At 32.9% G+C, this 22,535-nt stretch overlaps 2 protein-coding genes and 2 long non-coding RNA genes across 8 annotated transcripts in view; 1 reads left to right on the forward strand and 3 right to left on the reverse strand.

The window, feature by feature from the left end:
• Nucleotides 1–11,863, reverse strand: part of calcrla (calcitonin receptor-like a) — a 61,859-nt gene extending 49,996 nt beyond the window's left edge. For all 3 annotated transcript variants that reach the window (NM_001004010.3, NM_001441637.1, NM_001441636.1), the window contains 1 exon segment: nucleotides 11,684–11,863. The gene's annotated coding sequence lies outside the window, so the exon portion shown is untranslated.
• Nucleotides 6,225–9,029, forward strand: LOC137496414 (uncharacterized). Its single transcript, XR_015499810.1, has 6 exons — nucleotides 6,225–6,272; nucleotides 6,599–6,716; nucleotides 7,633–7,760; nucleotides 7,943–8,018; nucleotides 8,342–8,384; nucleotides 8,482–9,029. It is a non-coding gene; the product is annotated as an uncharacterized LOC137496414 (long non-coding RNA).
• Nucleotides 11,864–14,023: 2,160 nt separating the features above from the next.
• The window catches only part of tfpia (tissue factor pathway inhibitor a), a 63,905-nt gene continuing 55,393 nt past the window's right edge, over nucleotides 14,024–22,535 (reverse strand). For both annotated transcript variants that reach the window (NM_182872.2, NM_001309803.1), the window contains exons 6-7: nucleotides 15,587–15,766; nucleotides 14,024–15,404 (exon numbers count right to left, since the gene is read on the reverse strand). In NM_182872.2, the coding sequence (NP_878292.2) occupies nucleotides 15,337–15,404; nucleotides 15,587–15,766 (248 nt within the window). In that variant the 3' untranslated portion in view covers nucleotides 14,024–15,336. The remainder of the gene's footprint in view (nucleotides 15,405–15,586; nucleotides 15,767–22,535) is intronic.
• Nucleotides 16,933–22,458, reverse strand: LOC137496413 (uncharacterized). Of its 2 annotated transcripts, none has more exons than XR_015499809.2 (7): nucleotides 22,358–22,458; nucleotides 22,146–22,233; nucleotides 21,230–21,313; nucleotides 21,051–21,105; nucleotides 20,876–20,951; nucleotides 20,625–20,801; nucleotides 16,933–20,286 (listed from the first exon to the last, which is right to left on the reverse strand). It is a non-coding gene; the product is annotated as an uncharacterized LOC137496413 (long non-coding RNA). The 2 variants fall into 2 exon arrangements; XR_015499808.2 differs by having other exon boundaries at nucleotides 22,146–22,253.

Raw genomic sequence — 22,535 nt, forward strand, 5'->3', positions numbered from 1 at the left:
TGTTCCTGGTGCTTATTTATTTTTAATAAGCAAGGAAGGACATTTATCACAGTATTTCCTATTGCATTTATTTCCAATTGCATACTGTATCTGATTTTTTTTCTCTTTTAAATATTTCCCAAAGGATGTTTTACAGAGCAAGGACATTTTCACAGTATCTCTGATCATTTTTTTTTTTTTCTGGAGAAGGTCTTATTTGTTTTATTTCTTATTTGTTTTGAATTTTTTAAACACCATTTTAGAGTCAAAATTATTAGCCCTTTTAAGCTATATATTTTCTTTGATAGTCTACAGAACAAACCATCGTTATACAATAACTTGCCTAATTACCCTAACCTGCCTAGTTAACCTAATTAACCTATTAAGCCTATAAATGTCACTTTAAGCTGTTAAGAAGTGTCTTGAAAATATCTAGTCAAATATTATGTACTGTCATCATGGCAAAGATAAATCAGTTATTAGAGATGAGTTATTAAAACTATTATGTTTAGAAATGTGTTGAAAAAATAACTCGGTTAAACAGAAATTGGGGGAAAAAATAAACAGGGGGGGCTAACAATTCTGTCTTTAACTGTATATATAGTAAGGTCAATATTATTACCCCCCTTAAGAAATATACATTTACACTTGGTAACTTAAAAGAATATGGGAGGGGGGACATCACAGACAAGCAATGGGATCTAATCTGGACTAAAAAGATCTGTAATAGGGCCAGATCTATTCAACTTAGAATTGTTCATAGATTACACATCACACCACTTCTCAGAAGCAAGTTTAATTCAAGTAATTCACCATGTGTTAAATGTAACAACAAAAGTTTTTACTTTTTTGAGCTGTATGTTTGGACTTGACTTTTTTGAGCTCTATGTTTGGGTGGCTCAGTGGGTAGCATGATCGCTTCACAGCAAGAAGGTCACTGGTTTGAGCCTCGGCTGGGTTAGTTGGCATTTCTATGTGGAGTTTGCATGTTTTCCCCTTGTTCGTGTGCGTTTTATCCAGGTGCTCCGGTTTACCATCACTTGAACAACACACACACACTTCATATATTAATATAGTACATGAAGTATGTTGTATTCTCCTAATTTAAAGTGTATCCTGCACACTATTGAGAATACAGAGCCGAAGCTTGACTTCACAAAATGAAATGGCAACATCAGTTAGAAACATAGCCTTTTGATATTGTGATCACATTGCACAACCCTTTTTGGGCTTTTAATAAGCAGCTAAGAATTAAACATTGATCCCTGTGAAGTAGTTTTCCTAGTCCTAGTTTATCAAGCAATACCTTGAATTATAAACACACACACACACACACACACACACACACACACACACACACACACACACACACACACACACACACACACATATACACTTAAAACCAATGTACACAAAATAATACAAACAAATCCAAAATGCAGGGATCCATGTTTAGTTGACAATTTTAGTTGTTAGTTCATTTTCAAATTCTACATACTTGCTGTAATCCCAACGCAATCTTACCGCAACTGGTAACTTCTTGATTTAGTGGCTAATTCATATGAACTTGTACAATCTCATTCGCACAATTTATTACGATTTGCTCATCCCCCAATGACAGTTGGGTTTATGGGCGGCGTTTGGTGCCAGCCTCCTTTTTAAAATCATACTGAACTCTTACAAATTCAAACAAATAAACCACTAAACTGACAAAACATAAAATACATGGGTTTTCTTGTGAGATCAGGCTGGTAATTCATGTAATTAAATAGGTCAGTCAATGGACAACAGTGGTTTATTCTGTACCAATCATTATATATTCCTTAAGGGGTAATAATATTGACCTTACAATATATATATATATATATATATATATATATATATATATATATATATATATATATATATATATATATATATATATATATATATAACTTGCACCAGGAACATAATATTTATTCATTTATTAAATTTCTTTTCAGCTTAGTCCCTTTATTAATCAGGGGTCACCACAGCGAAATGAACCACCAACTTATCCAGCATATATTTTACGCAGCGAAAGCCCTTCCAGCTGCAACCAAACACCGGAAAACACCCATACACTTCATACGCATTCACACACATACACTACAGTCAGTTTATCTTATTCAATTCCATGATATTAATAACCATGAAAAGTTTGGTGAGTATAATAATCATGATATTGAATTCAAGAAGAACATGAATATATTTTTCCATTTCCACCATAGGAGAGGCTATGATATGTATTGCATTTTTCATTAACAGCAATGTCAAAGATCATGAATAGATGCTTTGAATGAACGCACAGAATCGTAAAAACGACCAGATTTATTGCTGTCCTGGACTCCGCGTCTTGTGTCAGGCATTAAACTGAGGTCGGGATAATGAGACCATTTCATTTTCGCTCTTTGGATTCATTAGATTTTATGTGCATTGAAGTGCAGCAAGCCTTTTAATCGCAGCCCACTATCTAGCAGCCTTTTCATCTGCTTCATTCAAATATCAAACTCAAAATCACTGATGTTTGTAATAGAAAGATATACTGTCTGAAATATTGAATAAAATATCGAAAGATGATATTACTTTAGTTCCTCTTGATCCTTCTGAGTTTAGATGACTTAGATCTTTAGATCAATTTAATTAATCCCTGGTGAATATTTTAGACATATTAAAATCATCTAGATATTTTGCAAGATTCTAGTAATCATCTTTTGAAGTGCAATTTACAGACTTACGTAACTATGTTGTTTGGGTTAACTAGGCAAGCAAAGTTAATAAGACAGGTCATTGGGCACACAGTGGTTTGTTATGCAGCCAATCAAAAAAAATAAATAAATAAATAAAATAAAAATGTATATATATATATATATATATATATATATATATATATATATATATATATATATATATATATATTTTTTTTTTTTTTTTTTTTTTTATATATATTTTTTTTTTTATTTTTTTTTTTTTATCTTTTTATTGTCATTTTAACTATTCATCACAAAACACATTGAAACAAGCCGACAGTTAATGCCCAGAATCAACTATATATATATAGATAGATAGATAGATAGATAGATAGATAGATAGATAGATAGATAGATAGATAGATAGATAGATAGATAGATAGATAGATAGATAGATAGATGTACAGTTGAAATCAGAATTTCAACCCCCCCTCCCCCCCACAGTATGTCTGTCAGTATTTTTTCTTCTGGAGAAAGTCTTATTTGTTTTATTTCAGCTAGAATAACAGCAGTTTTTTTTTTTTTTCAAAACCATTTAAAGGTCAAAATTCTTAGCCCCTTTAAGCTATTTTTTTTTTTGATAGCCTACAGAAAAAACGATGGCACAGTAGGTCGCAATGTTGCCTCACAGCAAGAAGATTGCTGGTTCGAGTTCCGGCTGGGTCAGTTGGAATTTTAGTGGAGTTTGCATGTTCTCCCTGTGTTCACATGGGTTTCCTCTGGGTGCTCCAGTTTCCCCCACAAGTCCAAAGACGTATTATAGGTGAATTGAGTGAGCTAAATTGTCCGTAGTGTTTGTGTGTGAATGAGAGTGTATACAAGAGTAAATTTAGAGGTACCCCTGAATTTCCAGAGCTCCTCCTCGACAAGTGACTTGCCCCACCCCATTCACTTCAATGATATGACAAAAATTTCCCAGTGATGGGTTACAGCTGGAAGGGCATCCACTGTGTAAAACCTTTCCTGGATTAGTTGGCAGGTCAATCCGCTTTGGCGACCCCAGAATAATAAAGGGACTAAGCCGAAAACAAAATAAATGAATAAAAGTGTGTGTGTGCATTTACATTGCAGCCTTTCGCAGTTAGCCAATTACAATGTTACAAGATCTTCAAAGGTTTATCAAAATCGCGCTAATCAATACTTTTTTTTAATGATAATGAAAATTTGAAACAGTAAATCAATCGTCAGAAAATGTGTGGCTTTAGTGGTTTACCTTGAAATTAGTTTTCATTAAAACACTAGAGAAATCATTTCTTTAAATGGCCAATGGTTGTTAAGTACACATTCATTCATTCATTTTCCTTCAGCTTAGTCCCTTTGTTCATCAGTGGTCGCCACAGCGAAATGAACTGCCAACTTATCCAGCATATGTTTTACACAGCAGATGCCCTTCCAGCTGCAACCCAAGCTTCCAAACTGTACTAGGAAATACACATTCATTCACACATACACACTACAGCCAATTTAGTTTATTGACATATAGACCATTTCAATGAGGTGAATGCTAAAGATGTTGTGCTTGTTGTCAAACTATTTCACAACTGTAACAAGAGGCAATTCAATGATTACTACATCAAAACACCTGCCATAGAATTGTTTAGCAATATGTGGAGCTTTTTGGATTCTCTGAAGCTAGGGCAATTAAAAATGTAAAACAGGAAACTTGTTAGGACCATTGTTATTGTTTACATCCGTCAAAATGGTCTATAGCGCATGTCTTTGGACTGGAAATCGGAGGATGTGGAGGAACCCATGTGAACACTGGGAGAACATGCAAACTCCAGAGAAATGCCAACTAAACCAGCTGGGACTCAAACCACCGACTTTATTGCTGTGAGGCGACAGTGATAACCTCTGAGCCACCATGTCACTCTTGAGTACAAGTGCAAAATTCTATTAATTGAAGCAGAATATTGCTCAAGATAATACACATTTTCACTGTATTCGCACTGAAACAATCTGCCATTGTTCACTGTCTGCTCTCCACTTTTGGGAGGTAAAGGGTGAACCATGGTAATGGCACAGTAACTGATTGCAATGTCGCCAGTGCAGAACACAGCATTGTTCCAGTGACATTAAATCCTCCTTGAAAGCAGCACTCAACCCTGACAAACACATGCGTGCTTTGGGGCTCAGCATTGAGAAGCACATAAAAGGCTCTCAAACGATGAAGCTAAATAAGTGATTCCCTTTTAAAACCATCATCTATGCTCTTTAACATATTCTGTGAGGTGATTAATTGGCTTTTCGCGATTTAAGTAACAAATCCTCTTTCATTGGGTCCCTCTGCCAGCTTGCATCCCCAGAGACGAACGGTCACTAACCTTTTCATTTTGCAGCTCAATCTGTAGAACAAATTCTTCATACCTCAGCACTATTCATAAGCACTCATTATGAAAATAAGCGATATCGTCGAGTGCTTGTCCATGCAAATCTCACTGCCATAATTATGGATTATGGTTTTTAAAGCTTCTCTAAGATGAGATGCTTTTGTGCAGTAGCTAATGCATTCAGAGTAGTTACTGTATAATAATAACAGCACAGTTTATTGTTTGTACCAGTTGTACAGCATGAGTTATATGCACCAAAGTTTCGTTTTTACTTTTAGAAGTTTGTTTAAATCCCTGTTGGTGAGGATGAGCAAATATAATTGATGCTTGCCTGAGAACAGGGATAAAACTGAATCTGCACATGAAAGCTCTTATGAAAATTCTGTCTAACTGAGACGGTGTCATTGCATCATAATCTGATAAGATCATTTTAGCAATCTATCCTCCATCAGCTTCACAGTGTTTCATCATATAAGAAAGGCTGCTTTTGTAACCATGTGGCCAAAAGACACAAATACCAAGACTATCAGTTGGCTATTAATTATCACAATTTCCCCTCTTTCAGGCCTCTTCTGTCAGCAGAACTGTTAGGTGTCAACAGACTGTGGTATTTCTAGTTACTTCAGTATACTGGTATTTTATCTTCTCAGTTCCTGATGGTATAGGCTTCGCTCTACTTTTTTTTTTTTTAATAATTTGTAATAAGTATAATATATATATATATATATATATATATATATATATATATATATATATATATATATATATATATATATATACATACATACATATATATATATATATATATATATATATATATATATATATATATATATATATATATATATATATATATGTATATATATATATATATATATATATATATATATATATGTATATATATATATATATATATATATATATATATGTATATATATATATATATATATACACAGCAAATTCATCAGAGTTAAATTCTCGGTGTTGAAGCATTTCAGAGTAAAGTGTTGACGTTAAAGAGTTATATTTTGATAAATGAATATAATAAGAGTTAGAATTGATTTTATTCAGTGCGAAATAAAGGAGTTAACTTTTCAACACTTGGTGGTGTTATTTCCAACATCCGGGAATTCATGCAGCCCCAGTCACTGAAGAATTTTCCAGCCGCCATTTTCCAGGTTTAGAACAGCAACTGGTGAGTCAAACTACCTAAATGTTGGTATTTTACTGACTTTCTTTAAGGAAATACAGTTGTAAACATATTGTTAAGTTAATAACTTTAGAATGGAGTGACAATTTTAAACTTCTGCGGTTCATTCATGGTCGTTTGTGTATCTACTGTAGCTTAACTGCAGTACTATTGACTTTTTTTCAAGAATGTTTTTTATATATGCCCACGCATACATAGTGCATAAAAACATCAAATGTACATGTTCAACGCATTTCTGTCACGCTTAATGCCATTTTGTGCGTTGTTACCCATCTGTAAAATAAAATCGACACTTCTCCTTTAATTCGAAGCAAACTAGCGAGGGAATCCCCGGACTCCGAGCCGCCTAGCCTAACTTACTCTGCCCGGATGCTAACGGCAACACAGGACGGTTTCCATAAGCTCTGGAGAGTTTCTAAAACATATCTGGTGAGTAAATGAACATATGCTTACTTGTAAAAGGCTTCCTGACTAAAACATATGATTGTTTGTTATTCGTGTATGTTAATTTGGTTATTTTAAACACCGCGGCCCTTTTAAACTGGTTCATTCGTGGCCGTCCATATACCGTTAGTCCATAAACTCGCGTGATAACGTACGCTTGAATTATATTAAGTGTTGACAACCATTAAAGTCGGAATGTTAACATTAATGTCTTTAAATGACCGCGTTTGCACTCAGACATTTAACGTTACAGAAGTCTCCCGGAAGTTGCGGGACTAACGTTAACGTTATCTCGCAAATGCACAGAGATTCCCAGATGCCCAAGTAGATGCCCGCAAATGAATGATAATCTCCCAGAAAACGCGCGTCTCCCGCCCGGTCTTTAAACACTTTGCACACCCCTCTCCACCGCATCCCTCCCAGCTCTTCAGGTACGTCGTGCGCAAGTCACCCACACCGTTCTTAAGGTACGTCGCGCGCAACTCGCCCCACCGCTCTTCAGGTACTCATCTCTCCCGCTACCTCCCGCAAATCAACTCTGTATCCCCCCTCGGGATGTCTGACGTTAGTAAGTTAGGCTATTTCTGTAGTCAGGAACATCTTAGTCAAACTTTTTCTCCCGCATGATATTGTGCTTAAAACTATAGGCTAAACTTAAACTTAAAGACAATTTAGTGCGTTGTAAACAGCCACCTGTCTGTAAAATTAATCAACTGATTCATATTTGAGCAGCCTAATGATGATACAGGTTTGATTTGTAGATTTATTATCAATAATCAACATCTGAATCAAAAGATATCTGAAAAAGTGTGAGGCATACTTTGTGATGTTCATCTCTCTTTTTTTATCTGAAGGTTATGCATATGTGTTAGATACTAATGTTTTGTTGTTTTTTTAACAGCTACAGTTTTCCATACAATAACACAAGACCCTGTGACGATTGGCTGATTAGAGACGGATGGTGTATTTCCAGAGTTGGTGAAATGACCAAGCACACCTTCTTGGTCATATGTGGTGATAATAATGAAGGTATGTTTGATAAAGTTCTGTATTTGTTTCACATAAGCTGAGAGGGTATTAGAGCATTAGAGAATAACAAATGACATGAAGGTGATAAGTTTTGTATTGTGGGTGAACTGTTACTTAAATAATGTTTTGCTCTTTGCTTTGTGCTTTGCACTTTTCCTCTTCTGCTTATCCTAATATTTTAGATTATATTTGGACCTGAAACATCTGCTAGACTCCAGGAAAGGTGGCGTCAATACTGGACTTGAAAGGGCCTAACTGGTAAAGAAACACGCATGCACACACACACACACACACACACAAACACACACACACACACGCGCACACGCTTACAGAAAACTGTAAGTTTATGAATATTTTTACACTGTGGCCAATATTTTGGGGAAGTCAGCATCACTAAATGATATAAAAGATTTTAAGCTCCTCTAAAATTTGCTCCAAGTGTTGTGTTAAATTCAGGATTCTGGACAGACAGCTGTCTGTTTTTCCAGTTCTAGTCATAGTGGTTAACCTAATTGTTTTTGGAGATCCAACAGTGATGTATGTGTTTTTTCTACGTTTCCATATCCTGTCACCTCAACCAGCTGGGAGAGTCAAGTTGTGGATCATTATGTAGATTTTCAAAAGGTGAGTTTAGATTTCTTGAATGTTTTATTTACTTTAAATGTTCTTTTAAATATATCATAGAATTTGATTGCAATTTGTTTTTAAACATTTTTCTTAGTCATGCTGGAGTCTTGAAGAGTTCTTAGATGAGCATCACCCTATATCCGTGCATCAGGAACCACCAGACGAGCGATCAGCAGCTACTACTGTACATCATCATGGATAAAAAGGTCATCCTGTGGCTGGGAAGCACATCTTTCACAGGACATGCTTGATGAGATTTCCTAGCTCCAGTTTGTTTTCACACAAGTTTACAGCATTTATACCTTCATTGAAACTGCTGTGTTTGATATGGAGGACCAAGGAAATACCAGAAGTGAAAGATTTGCACGCCAAGTTGTTTAAAATGTAATTTCAGAAGAAAACTATGAGTTCAGAAGAAAACTATGAGTGACGATATATTGAACTTTTAAATTGCACTGATGAAACATCAAGTTTGGACCAAATGACTGAAACAGCCTTTTTGAGCACTGGTCATACATATTTTGTTGATACTGTCTGTACTAATAAAACATTTAAAGCATATTTGACATTGTTGCATTTTAAAAACTGAATGAATTGTTGAAGTGGTGAATGTTTTCAAATAAAATGTTTTTTATTTTATAATTTACAGTCTGTTTGACCTTTTTACCATATTTACACTCAAGAGAGTTGAATAAAATAAATATATTACACCAGGCGGTGTTAAATATAGTTACATTTTTTAACTCTGCCCAGAGTTAAAATTAACCCTTACTTCGGTGTCAATGTGCCAACCCTTTTGAAAGTGTTGATTTAACTTTGTTTTGAGTGGACCCCATGAGACACTTTCAAAGTGTTGAAATTAACACCCATAGAGTTGTTTTGGGTTCCCATATTTTGCTGTGTATATATATATATACATACATACATACATACATACATACATATATATATATATATATATATACACATACATATATATATACACATACATATATATATACACATACATATATATACATATATATATACATATATATATATATATATATATATATATATATATATTTATGAGTATAATATATTCACTGTAAAACACAACAGTCAACTTTACCAAACGAAATGAGTGTAGTTAACTCAAAATTGACTGAAAGTTAATTCTACTCATTTAAAAAAAGAGTTTCGAACCCAGTGTTGAAGGTAATGAGTTAATTAAACATCTCATTACTTCAACTTAAATGGAGCAAGTTCACAGTACTCACGTAGATTGGTTTTTTAACTCAAATAGTTTTCTGCAATCGGTTTCTTCGGTTGGTTTAAGTTGCCTTGATTTATTGGATTTGTTGGTTTGAGTTCTCTTCATTTATTGGGTTTTACTGAGCTCAAATTGCTTCAGTTACTCACATGGATTAATTTGACAGAACTCATTTTAATTTGTTTTTGAATTTAAATGGTTTGAGTTACCTTAACTTTTTGGGTTTTACAGTGTTGTATTATGTATTATATTACTGTATGTGTAAGAACTATTTAAATAGTTGAAAACAAAATAATAACAACAATAATAAAAATAATATAATATTTTTTGATTGAATGAATGAATGAATGATTGAATGAATGAATGAATGAATGAATGAATGAATGAATGAATGAATGAATGAATGAAAATAAATGTTTAACAAACTTTAACGATTTTGTTTAATCGGCTACAGAATAAACCACTGCCTGAACCTTGAATAAACCTAACTGGCTTAGTTAATCTAGTGCTTTATATTACACTTTATGCTTCTATTTTGCAAAACAACTAGAAAAAATATTATGAACTGTCATCATGGCAGAGACAAAAAAATTGTTATAAGAAATGAGTTATTAAAACTATTATTTTTAAAAATTTGTAGAAAAATCTCTCCATTAAAACAAACAAGAGGGCTAATAAAGAAATGATCTGCCAGTGGAATAAGTGAAATAATCTTGTTTTCACTTTAAAATGTAGATATTTGGACCAGAAGCAAGACAAAAAAAGTCTAAGAAATTAGTTTTTATCGCATAAATCATATAAATGCATAAAAATAAAGTCATTAAAAATAATTCTGTAGCTTACAGTCAATATAATTCAGATTGGACAGTACATGTCTTTGCGATGTGACTTTTGCAAATGCGCACATTGCGATGTCGATGCTGAAACGCTATATTGTGCAGCCCTACACTTTGTATATTATATGCATATAATTTTAAAATAATGTGTAACATTTAATTCTTACATGTGCATTGTGACAATTATTTTTCCTTTGTCTTTTTTATAACCTCTATCTCGAAATTTACAAAGTAGTACCAGATATGAATTTTAATTTAAATAAACTGAACGTTTGATTTCCATCATAACCCTATTTATTTGTTCCATACAGGTACACTACCGATGAAAGGTTTTGGGTCAGTTTTTTTTGTGTTTTTTTTTTATGCAAATTAGTCTGTTCATCAAGGCAGCATTTATTAAACGTAAAAAAAAAGTTAAATTGTTTAGTAATTATTTACTACTTATTATATGTAGTTTCAAATTAAATTATTACTTTAGTCATTATTGCTTTTTTACTATTAATATTTAGGCCTATAATAATAATAATAATACTAATAATAATAATAAAAATTAATCTTTAAAATTACTGGAATAGTTATTTTATAATACAATAACATTTCACAATTGTACTGTGTATTTAATGAGCTGACTCCAAACCTTTAAACGGTAGTGTATGTATGTATGTATGTATATATGTATGTATGTATGTATGTATGTATGTATGTGTGTGTGTATGTATGTGTGTGTGTGTGTGTGTGTGTGTATTGATATATATATATATATATATATATATATATATATATATATATATATATATATATATATATATATATATATATATATATATATATATATATATTACAATGAGCAGTATTTTTGTCAGTAACTAAATGCAAAATAAATGAACATTACGGTCAATTTGTAGATGCAATCAATACTATTGTGATTAATGCATGCAAACAATGTACTCACGAATCATATTTCTGCAGTGTGCTTTCACAAAAGAGTAATGAAATATCAAACTGCTTAACTGTCGACAGTTTCATATACTACCGCATATATTGAAGCTTTATAGTAATTTATAAGAAGTCTGTTCAGCCATCAATTTTTTTTCAACATTATGATATGAAGCCCGGCTGACTGAAGATCTTCCAGCTGCACTTCATAAATTAATTCCCTGCACATGCATAATTCAACAGCCGCTCATCAGTATCAAGCATTTCCTTACCTGTAGAATAAATCCAAGGTGTCCTGGGGATGTTCAAATAAAAAAACGAGCGCTCCTTCTTGTTATTTAAATTCACAAACAAGTCATTACTTTCCTTCTGCGACGTCACGACCGCACAAAACGATGTCAGAGTATCGGAGCGCCAGATGAAAGAGCGCACGAGCCGCGCACACTGTGAATGACGACGGCTGTCAGACTGCAACATATTCAGCGTAGAGGCTTCCTGTTACATCATCAGCGCCAATCCCCGCCTCAATGCACACTCCAGCTCTCCGTACACTGACTGCTTCATCTCATTTAAAACACAACTGATATTACCATTAACCCTTTTGCGTTCATTTGAAGTAGTTACGCATAGGTGCAAAGAGGACGAAAAAAACATATCAAAGTAACATAGGCTATGTATTTAAAAAAAAAAAAAAAAAACTTTAGCAGCATTAATCTCGATGTTAACAACCAAAATAATTAATTACAATAATTAATTAATTAAAAAAAATAATCATTAATATTATTTATTATTTTTAAGGATTATTTTTCCTAATGATATGCTATATTAGGCCCATAGCTAGCCTGGTAAAAGGACTGTTTTTTTTGTTTTTTTTTTTCTCAAAAAGTGGACTTTCTACAGTTATGTGACTCATTTTCTATTTAATTATGAGCTTTATATACAGCATTTTAGTGGCATTTTAAGCACTATTTTTATTTTTAAATAAGTTTGTGAGATGGTCAAACTTTTTGATGTACCAAAAACATTTCCTAAAGACTTAGAATAAAGAAATCTGGAAAAAAAAGGATTCTTATATTTAACATACAATTTCATTGCATTATATATCACTAGGGGGGAAATATGAACCTGTTAAATTTTTAAAGTAAAATCTGTAGCCTATTTTCAGATATGAGGCACATAACAAACTGGCCAGTATATACACACACACACACACACACACACACACACACATATATATATATATATATATATATATATATATATATATATATATATATATATATATATATATATATATATATAATATAGAGCTTCACCATTTTTCTAGCCTCTTTTAAAAAGTAGTTTGATAATTCTTGGTTAACAACAAAAGTAACTTTATTATGGGCCACCTTTGGTGCTTCACAACATTTAATTGGTCATTTTTTCCTTCAAGAATAAGGTCCAAGATTTAGAATAAAATGTTTTTTTTTCTATTTAACAACAATACAGTAAGAGTTGACTTTATTTGCAGGTCTTACTTTAGGTCTTAAAGGCTTTTTTAATAATTTTTTTTTTGATAATTCATGATGGTATAAGGTCAAAATAGGACAAATAAGCTATTTGGGACAAATACTGGACCTTAGTCTCTCGGGGCTGGTTCTTTCGAACCACCCAACACCCAAAATTAAATTAAATTAATATATTTAAAATATTTAAACTGAATTTGTTTAAATTCAGCTAATATAAGTTGTTTACAAGCATTTAGCAAAAAAAAAAAAAAAAAAAGTAAATCCAATGAATATTTTTTTTCAGTGAAGCACTAAGTTGTACTTTAATTACTCTTAGATCAGTGTATTGTAAATGATCATTGTCACATACAATAAATAAATAAATAAACTCCCCCTAACACAAGTGTTTCAAAACATAATCTGATATCTTAACAATGCAAGCAAATAATTAGAATTACATAATTTTTATTCATTCGGACTGCAGTGCTCAAAAGATTGATCTCCTAATTAACGCTTGATTCCACCTTAAGGATGTAATCCCGCCAATCAGTCAATTTGAGGAAAAAGTCTCAAATTGGAAGATCTAGAGAAGGGGTGCCCAAACTGAGTTTGGACACCTCTGATCTAAAGCACAGACTGACATCGTGTTCTCAAGACTTTTTCTTGTAGTTGTTTGTATCTACATGTAGCCTGAAAGTATACTCAAACTAGATGCATTTAGTAACATTTGTAGTCTGACCTACAGTAACATCTGAAATCAGAGGATAATGTAGATCAGAATACACTTAATATCCCTCAAAACGCAAAAAAAAAAAAAAAAAAAAAACTTAAATACATTTTATTAATAAACTAGATGTGATGAAAAATTAATACATTAAGGACCGAAGCATGTATTAGAAAAACTGACCGAAAAATATATATATATTTTTCATTCTTTTAAAACCTGTTTTAATCATTTTTATATCAAAATTTAATCATTTTATCAATAGGTGCAGTTTACCAAATGCTTTACATTTTTTATATAGTGCATAAATGTTAAAGACACCTCAAACTAAAAAGCTCCTCTTGCAGACTTTAAGATACACAATGATCCTTACCAGTAACAAAGCCACCAAAACATGATTCAAATAAAAGTGTTTAATAAGAGTACATATTTAAGTATGCATTTTCACCACTGTCAGTGGAGTCCAATATGTCTTCTTAAGAGTAACAGCTCCATCTTGTGTAGAAAACAGAACAAGTCATATAAGAAGGGTTTTTTTTTTGTGTGTGTATCTGCTTGCTTTTTTCTCACATGTATTAAGAAGTCCTACTGTATAGCATGTTACTTACTGGAAGTTAAAGATGTTAGTAATTTAGTTATGCAGTCAAAAATGCATGCAAATCCAAAATGTAGTACATTAATACATAAACTCAACATATGATGATTTATCACTGCGTCCTGGATATACAGTTGAGGTCAGAATTATTAGCCCCCCTGAATTATTGACCCTCTTGTTTATTTTTTCCCCCAGTTTCTGTTTAACGGAGGAAAGGTTATTTAACACTTTTCTAAACTTAATAGTTTTAATGGCTCATTTCTAATAACTGATTAATTTTATCTTCGCCATGATGACAGTAAATCTTTTACTAGATATTTTTCAAAACATTTCTATACAGCTTAAAGTGACATTTAAAGGCTTAACTGGGTTAATTGGGTTAACTTGGCAGGATAGGGTTATTAGGCAAATCCAATATATACATAGCCCAAAGGGGCTAATAATATTGACCTTAAAATGTTTTTTTCAAAAATAAAAAACTGCTTTTATTCTAGCTGAAATAAAACAAATAAGATTTTCTCCAGGAGAAAGAATATTATCAGAAATACTGTGAAAGTGTCCTTGCTCTGTTAAACATCATCTGGGAAACATCTAAAAAAGAAATACAATTTAAAGGGGGGCATATACTTCTGACTTCAACTGTGTATATATATATATATATATATATATAAAAGTTATTTCAAACAATGAGAAGAATGAAAACTGATATATATGGAGTGCAAAGAAGAAAACAAATTAGTATGCACCAGAACAATTTTACATAAAGATGAAAAAGTATATAGAAACCTCAACAACTGTTTATAAAAAAGCATAAATACTCAGTATTAAATAGATTCATAAGTGGCATTGTGAACAAAGACAAGATATGAGTATTTATAATGCAGAGGAATTTGCATTTAAGTGTCCTATCTTTCACCAGAAAAGAGTAGTTAATTATGTTTTACATTTAAAATATGTAGAATGCTTACATATCTGAAGGCCTGATTAAAATCTATTAATTGTGTTAATTATATACATGACTGTAATATGTGTCACTAAAACTGCTACCACAGCACACGATGTACACAGTGTGGATAAAAGAGTGGTTTAGGTTTTGGTTTCATTAAATAATCTAGTTTAGACAGATCGGAATAAGATATTAGAGTTCCTCGTCTTTATCCGTATTTGCTTTCTCCGGTGTTGATCTGAAAGAGAAACCATTGAACATACTGAATCAACAACAGATACAAGTCCTGCTTGATACAAGTCTTGCTTAACTTTTGAGGTAGCTGAGTTTTGTTCTCACTCTTTATCTCCTTTACTGTTTAAACTACAGTAGATCTTAATTATAATGATAAACCTTACCAAAACAGAAGAGTAAGCCCACCTTTCATGCACATTTTCATGCAGTGTCTTTTGTGGATGAAGTTGTTTTTGTTTCCTCCACATCCAGAGTAGCGAAAGACTTGACATCTGCCAATCCTAGGATTGAACACGTATCTCCTCTCAGAGCCGTCACAATCCCCCCGGTCAACTGCACTCATGCACAACTCTGGAGGACTGAACTCTAAAATACACAGACAATAAGATGACAATCATTAGCATTTTTAAAAACTGCACACATTCATACATGCATTATTTTAGCTTGTCATCATGTTTTAGTGTCTATGAGTTTTTCAGTTGAATTTAGTTGCTTATTTAGAACCCCAGTTATATATAGGCTATATATACAGTGCAGTGGTGTGAAAAATGTTTGCCCCCTTACTGTTTGTCACTTTAATGTTTCAGATCTTCAGATGACTTTAAATTTTAGTCTGAGATAACACAAGTAAACATATCACACAGTTTTGAAATGAAGCTTTTTATTTTAAAGGGGAAACAAATTACAAAATGAAATAGCCCTTTGTAACCTAATAAATAGTTGAGCCACCCTTGGCAGCAACAAATGCAATCAAGCATTTCGATAACTTGCAATCATCCTGTTACAGCGCTATGGAGAAATTTTGGCCCACTCATCTTTGCAGAATTGATGTAATTTAACCACTTTGGAGAGTTTGAGCATGAACCGCCTTTTTAAGGTCATGCATCTCAATTGGATTGACATCAGGACTTTGACTAGGCCACTCCAAAGTCTTAATTTTGTTTTTGTTCAACCATTCAGAAGGGGACTTGCTGGTGTTCTTTTCTGGCAAAACAATGTTCCTTTTGCTCAGCAGTGGTACTTGTCTTGGAACTCAGTCTCTTTCTTATGGTGAAGTAATGGACAGTCAAGACGCCTGCAGTTCTTTGGATGTTGTTGTGGGGTTTTTGTGACCTCTTACATGTGTTGTCACTGCACTCTAATTGTCTGAACTGGTAATTTTGGTCAGCCAGCCACTCTAAAGGTTTTCCATGGTTCCATGTTTTTGGCATTTGTAGATAATGAATCTCATTGTGGTTTGCTGCTGTCCCAATGCCTTAAAAAATAGCGTCATAACATGTTTCAGAATGCTAGATCTCAAGTATTTTCTTTCTAATTTGTTATTGAATTGATCTCAGCATGATGCCCTGCTTTTGAGGATCTTTTGATCTACTTCACTTTGTCAAGCAGGTCCCATTTAAGTGATGCCTTGTTTGTGAACAGGTGTGGCAGTGATTAGTCCTGGGTGTGATTACAGAAATTGAACTCATATGTGATGAACCAGAGATATGTTTAAACAGGGGGGCAAACACTTTTTTCACACAGGGCTATGTAGTTTTTTTTTTTTTTTTTTTTTGCCTTTAATAATTTATTAATTGAAACCTTTAGTTCTTTTGTTATCTTTGACTAATACTTAAATTTAATTGATGATCTGAAACATTAACGTGTAACAAACATGCAACAAACAAACAAACAAACAAAAAGAAAGTTGTTAATGGGCAAACACTTTTTCACACCCCTGAATAGGTCTGAAACATTTGTAACAATTAGTAACATTGTAAAAAAACTTTGTTAGTTGTTAAGAAAGAATAATGGAAGATTTTCCAAATAAAAATTTATATGCTATACTTGTTCCTTTGTATGTACAAAATTTACTATAAACTTTTGTTTCTGAAAATTCTATGATGAACTAATCATGACAAATGTTTTATCTTTACCATGTCATTTGTTACAGTATGAAAAACAATAGATGATTTTAAAAAGCCATCGAATGAACCTATTTAATCTGCAGTCTAACTAGGTGAATATTGTAGATGTAAAAAAAAAAAAATTTGTTGACTTGAATTTACAATAATAGTCCACTAGATGGCAGTAAAATAACACTATTTTTCAATAGACGCATGGAATATTTGGTGTGCAAATGAACAATTTCACAAGGTAAAAAACCTTCAGAATACAGATATAAACAGAACGCTTGAGTCAAGTGTGATTTCTGTCAATGCTGCTGAAATTAAGATTTATGGCTCACTGCAGGAGAACAAACCCATGTTGAGAAACCAGAATTGCAAACAACTGCTATAAAAGAAATGCTGTACTGTATTTTGACATGTTCTTACCATTATATTCAATAAACAAAAAAAAAAAACTTTATGGAAAGCCAAACAGCCTAAAAAAACATTTTTTTAAGGCAAGCCATTTTTTAATTTAATCAACAGCCCATCTATTTTCATGTTACTAGTGCTTATTTTTTTGATTTTGTATATTTTCCATTAAGAACTAGTACTTATTCATTGGATACGAGTGCTTATTCGTTAGATACTAGTATCTATTTAAGAGATACTAGTACTTATGAAACAGATACTACAACTTATTTGAAAGATACTAGTACACATTAATTAAATACTAGTTCTTGTTTGAAATGTTACTAGTAAAACATTTTATTTTTAATTATATTTAATTGAACTCGACTCTTCCATTAGAACTGGTCATAACATAATACAAGTAAAAAGCAAAACTGACTAGTAAAATAAGAATTGTAACTAGTAATAGTTATAACAGACACTAGTGTCTAATAAATAAACACTAGTACTAATGAATAACTACTAGTATCTATTTAATAGTTAATAGTATCTAATGAATTTGTACCAGTATCTATTTAATAAGTACTAGTATCTATTAAATAGATTATCTAATAATTAAGTTCTAGTACCTAATGAATAAGTACTAGCATCTAATACATAAGTACTATTAGTTAGATATCGATATCTAATTAATAAGTACTAGTACTTAATGATTACCTACTAGTACAAAAAGATATGTACTAGTCCCAGCTGGAATGCATACTAGTCAAAGCTGAACAGTTGATATCTCAATGACAGATCCCATAGAAATCAATAGAAAACTTTTAAATTTGTTACTATTAACAACAGAATAGTAACTAGTCACTATTAAAATAAGTAGCATCTAATAAATATTAACTAGTATCTATTTAATAAGTACTAGTACCTAATGAATAAGTACTGGTACCTATAGATATTAGTATCTAATGAATATGTAAAAGCATCTAATGAATAAGTACTAGTATCTAATGCATAAGTACTAGTATCTTTTTAATAATGTGTAAGCACAAGTATCTTAAAAATAGGCACTGGCATTTAATAAATAAGCATTGGTATCTAATGAATAAGTACTAGTACTTAATAGAAAAGTACTAGTATCTAAAACAAATAAGCTCTAGTGACATGAAAATAGATACTAGTATTGGGTGTCGATTGAATGTCAAAACGGCTTGCCATATAGTGTTTTTGCCTGCAGTCTCCTGCCATAACACAACAAAATATACTTTCTGTAAAAAAAAATAATAAATAAAAAAATAAAAAATAAAAAAAAAACTGAGAGGAGTTCAGATACAAAATTCTCTGATTGCTGGCTGAAATCGTCATGTTAAAATAGCATTTTTTTCAGGCTCCTGTTTAAAATCAGTAATTTATGGCATTAAACTGAAATAACTGAACATAAAAATAGAAGCCTACACTCTCAGAAAAAAAGGTACAAAATTGTACCTTTTGGGGTACAAATGGCCCGTCACTGGGGTGGTACCCTTAAGGGTACAAATTTGTACCTCTATTTAAAGGTACAAAATTGTACCTTCTACATTTGTACCCTTTAAGGGACAATTTTGTACCTTAGACACTGAAGGTACAAAAATGTACCTTTTTATATTATATAGTATTTTCAGGGTACTGACCCAGGCATTTTGATCCTTTGGTGACTGCATGCACAAATAAATAAATAAAATATTTTGGTTCACAGATGTCCATTTTTATTTATTAATGTAGAAATATTTAATTACAACTCACAACTGAATGTGTTAAGAAATAAAATTACACAGCAAGTATAAAGCAGACATGTAAAACAGTAAAAAGAATTTAGATAACAAATAAAAACTGAATAATCTACACTTAATACAAAGACCACAAGAATACTGTTTAAGATTTATAAACACATTACACAGGCTACAACAAGTACTGCACTTTATAAAGTCCAAAGTATTTGTCTTTAGTCAGAATACTCGGTCATAATAAATAATTTGTCATCAACATTTTCTCTGAATTTCAGAATGAAGGCAAACCTTCTCTAGAAATTGCTTCAACAGTGCAGAAAAATCAAATACATCAGTAGCCTCTTCTTCAACATTAGTAGATTACTCCTCATCATCCTCAAGTGGAGTTGTAATTTGTTGTAACACAATATGTGTTTATGCTTTTGATAAACATGACATGTCAAGCACTCATATCTGGAAAATGTTCTTTGATAGTCATTAGGACCACAAGTTATTTAAAAATTTGCTTTATGCATGAATGATAGCAGTGTGCTGGATAAACTTGATTGTGATTATCCCAAGAGCATGTAGAGAAACAAAAAGCAAGGTTTATCACTCTGGTAACTGGAGTAGATTGAGGCTTGTCACCGTCCACCATTCATTCAAAACATTCAACTGCAGAAACATCAGGGTGTTCTTCTAATAAGATGGATATGTCAAAAATGTATATTCGTCCACATCATTAGCCCGGCCAATCGCAATCCCATCAACTCTGAAGACTGCCGTGACTCGTCTTGTTAACACAGTTGTCCAGTCGGTGGCCTCCTCCTGTACTTGAACTGTTGGATGTGGTGAAGATGGTTCACTGTAAATGACAAAGCAATAATTACATTAATATCAGTCACTCTATCACTGATGAAGAGAAAATCAACATGCATAGAAAGTAAAATAATAAATATTCACCGATTTAAAAAAAAAAAGTATCACAGATTAAAAGACTAATATAAATTTCATTCATTCATTCAATTTCTTTTCGGCTTAGTCCCTTTATTAATCTGGGGTTGCCACAGTCGAATGAACCACCAACTTATCCAGCATATGTTTTATGCAGCAGATGCCCTTTTAGCTGCAACCCAGTATTACGAAACATCCAGACACACTTATTCACACACACATTTATACACTACAGACAAATAAGCTTACCAAATTCAGCTATAGCGCATGTCTTTATACTTGTGGGGAAATCGGAGCACTTGGAGGAAACCCTCACAAACACTGGAATAATATGCAAACTCCTCACAAAAATGCCAACTGACCCAGCCGAGGCTCGAACCAGCGAACTTCTTGCTGTAAGGTGACAGCACTACCCACTCCGTCATCCTGATATAAAGAATATCAAGCATTATAAAATGCATTAATCACAGCATATACTAAACAGAAAACAACATACGCACCGGAGCACAACGAAATGTTGAAGTGTCTCGCTTAACAAGGCTGGCAACATGAGAAGTTCTGCTGTAAAATCAATTCCTGGAACATAAGATGTGGCATACAAACAAATATGAAGGAATCCATCCAAAGCTAGAATTTAATAATATTAATCAAGTGGAGAAAGTTTAGAAAGAGTACCTTAGAGTCAGGTCCATAGCATTCTTCAGTTGATCTCTCATCTTTCGGTGAAAACCTAGAAAATAATTTTAAACACCTGAGTGTACATTTATTGTTGTTTGTAAGTAAAAACCTAAAAATTTAAAATAGTATGTAAGCCATTAAAACCATGGTATATATAGATAATGAGACATACTTACATCTTGTAACTGAGCCATGCTTTCATATGACATGCCTTCATTGATCTGATGCTGTTAGGCTGCATTCTGTTGTTCAATCTTGTCCTGAAAGACAATTGGAAACTTCAAAAACTTCTGGAAAGCAATAAGATAAAGCAATAACTATTTACTTATTTTGAGATATTAATAAAATAGGTAAAATAGCTCAAGGTACCAGTTTCAGAACAGATGAGACAAATTATTACATTAAAGAACAAAGTATAACTTAAAACGTCGATTAATACAACATGGTATGTTAATAATTATACATTAACATAAGTATAACGTTAAACGATAGTAAAGCACCAACAAATCTGGACATGAGAGTTTGTGGACACTCCTCAACATTAATGTAACTTAGACACTGAAACGAAGATATGTACAAGCATACACACGACACGTTTGTAACTAGCCACGTTTACATAATCAGTCACTTTGTCGGTGACAAAATTGTGATTTTTCTTCACAAAATGGCGGTGTAACTTATATAAAGTTAACCGTCTAAAATTACATTTCAGCGGTCAACCGTGGCTAGAAAAATGGCCTCAAAATATAAAACATTATCGATAATTACAAATTTCCAGTATTAATAACAAAAGGTTTTATATCAAGGTAACTTATATGAAGACTTTACGTTAGTCGCGCGAGCTCCGGGCCACACCGCACATTACTCACGGGTCACGGCCCGATTCCGGTGCACGGATACGGCAGCGTCGGCTCGCTTCTGCCGCCGCAGCTGGCCCGAGTGTATTTTGCTAATTGGGTTGCGATTATATTCCACCGTGGCAACACTTATTAATAAAGCAGTAACGTAACGTAAGATATAAGGCGCGAATACGTAACGTAGGCGACAAAGGAAACTTTTACACCGAGAAAACTAACAGCATATAGTACTCACCGTCTATAACGTTATGTCCCTCGGTGACTTCGATATCACATTGTATTAACTTCTTTAATAAGCTGCAGACATCTTAGCAAACTCCATCCTGCAGGCCAGCCCGGAGCACTTAAAGCGGGGGAAAGCCGAGACCCGAGAGTCAGACAAAATCAACAGAACACGGCTTCACATGTAAAAATGAGACTGAAAATATATCTTTAATACATTCTTACCTGAAAAGTGTGGACTCCAAAATAGACTTTTCTTTGAAAAGCGTGCGAAGTTCTGTGTAAACAGCCAGCATACTCGACGGACCGCCTCAGTAACAAACACTGCTATAACGTCTCAACAAGCCAAATTCTTAAAGAGACAGCAACATCACCACCTGTATGAAGATGCTGTCACTCTGCA

This window comes from Danio rerio, chromosome 9 (assembly GCF_052040795.2).
Source record: "Danio rerio strain M-AB ecotype USA chromosome 9, GRCz13ab, whole genome shotgun sequence".
In the NCBI taxonomy this organism is placed as follows: Eukaryota; Metazoa; Chordata; class Actinopteri; order Cypriniformes; family Danionidae; genus Danio; species Danio rerio.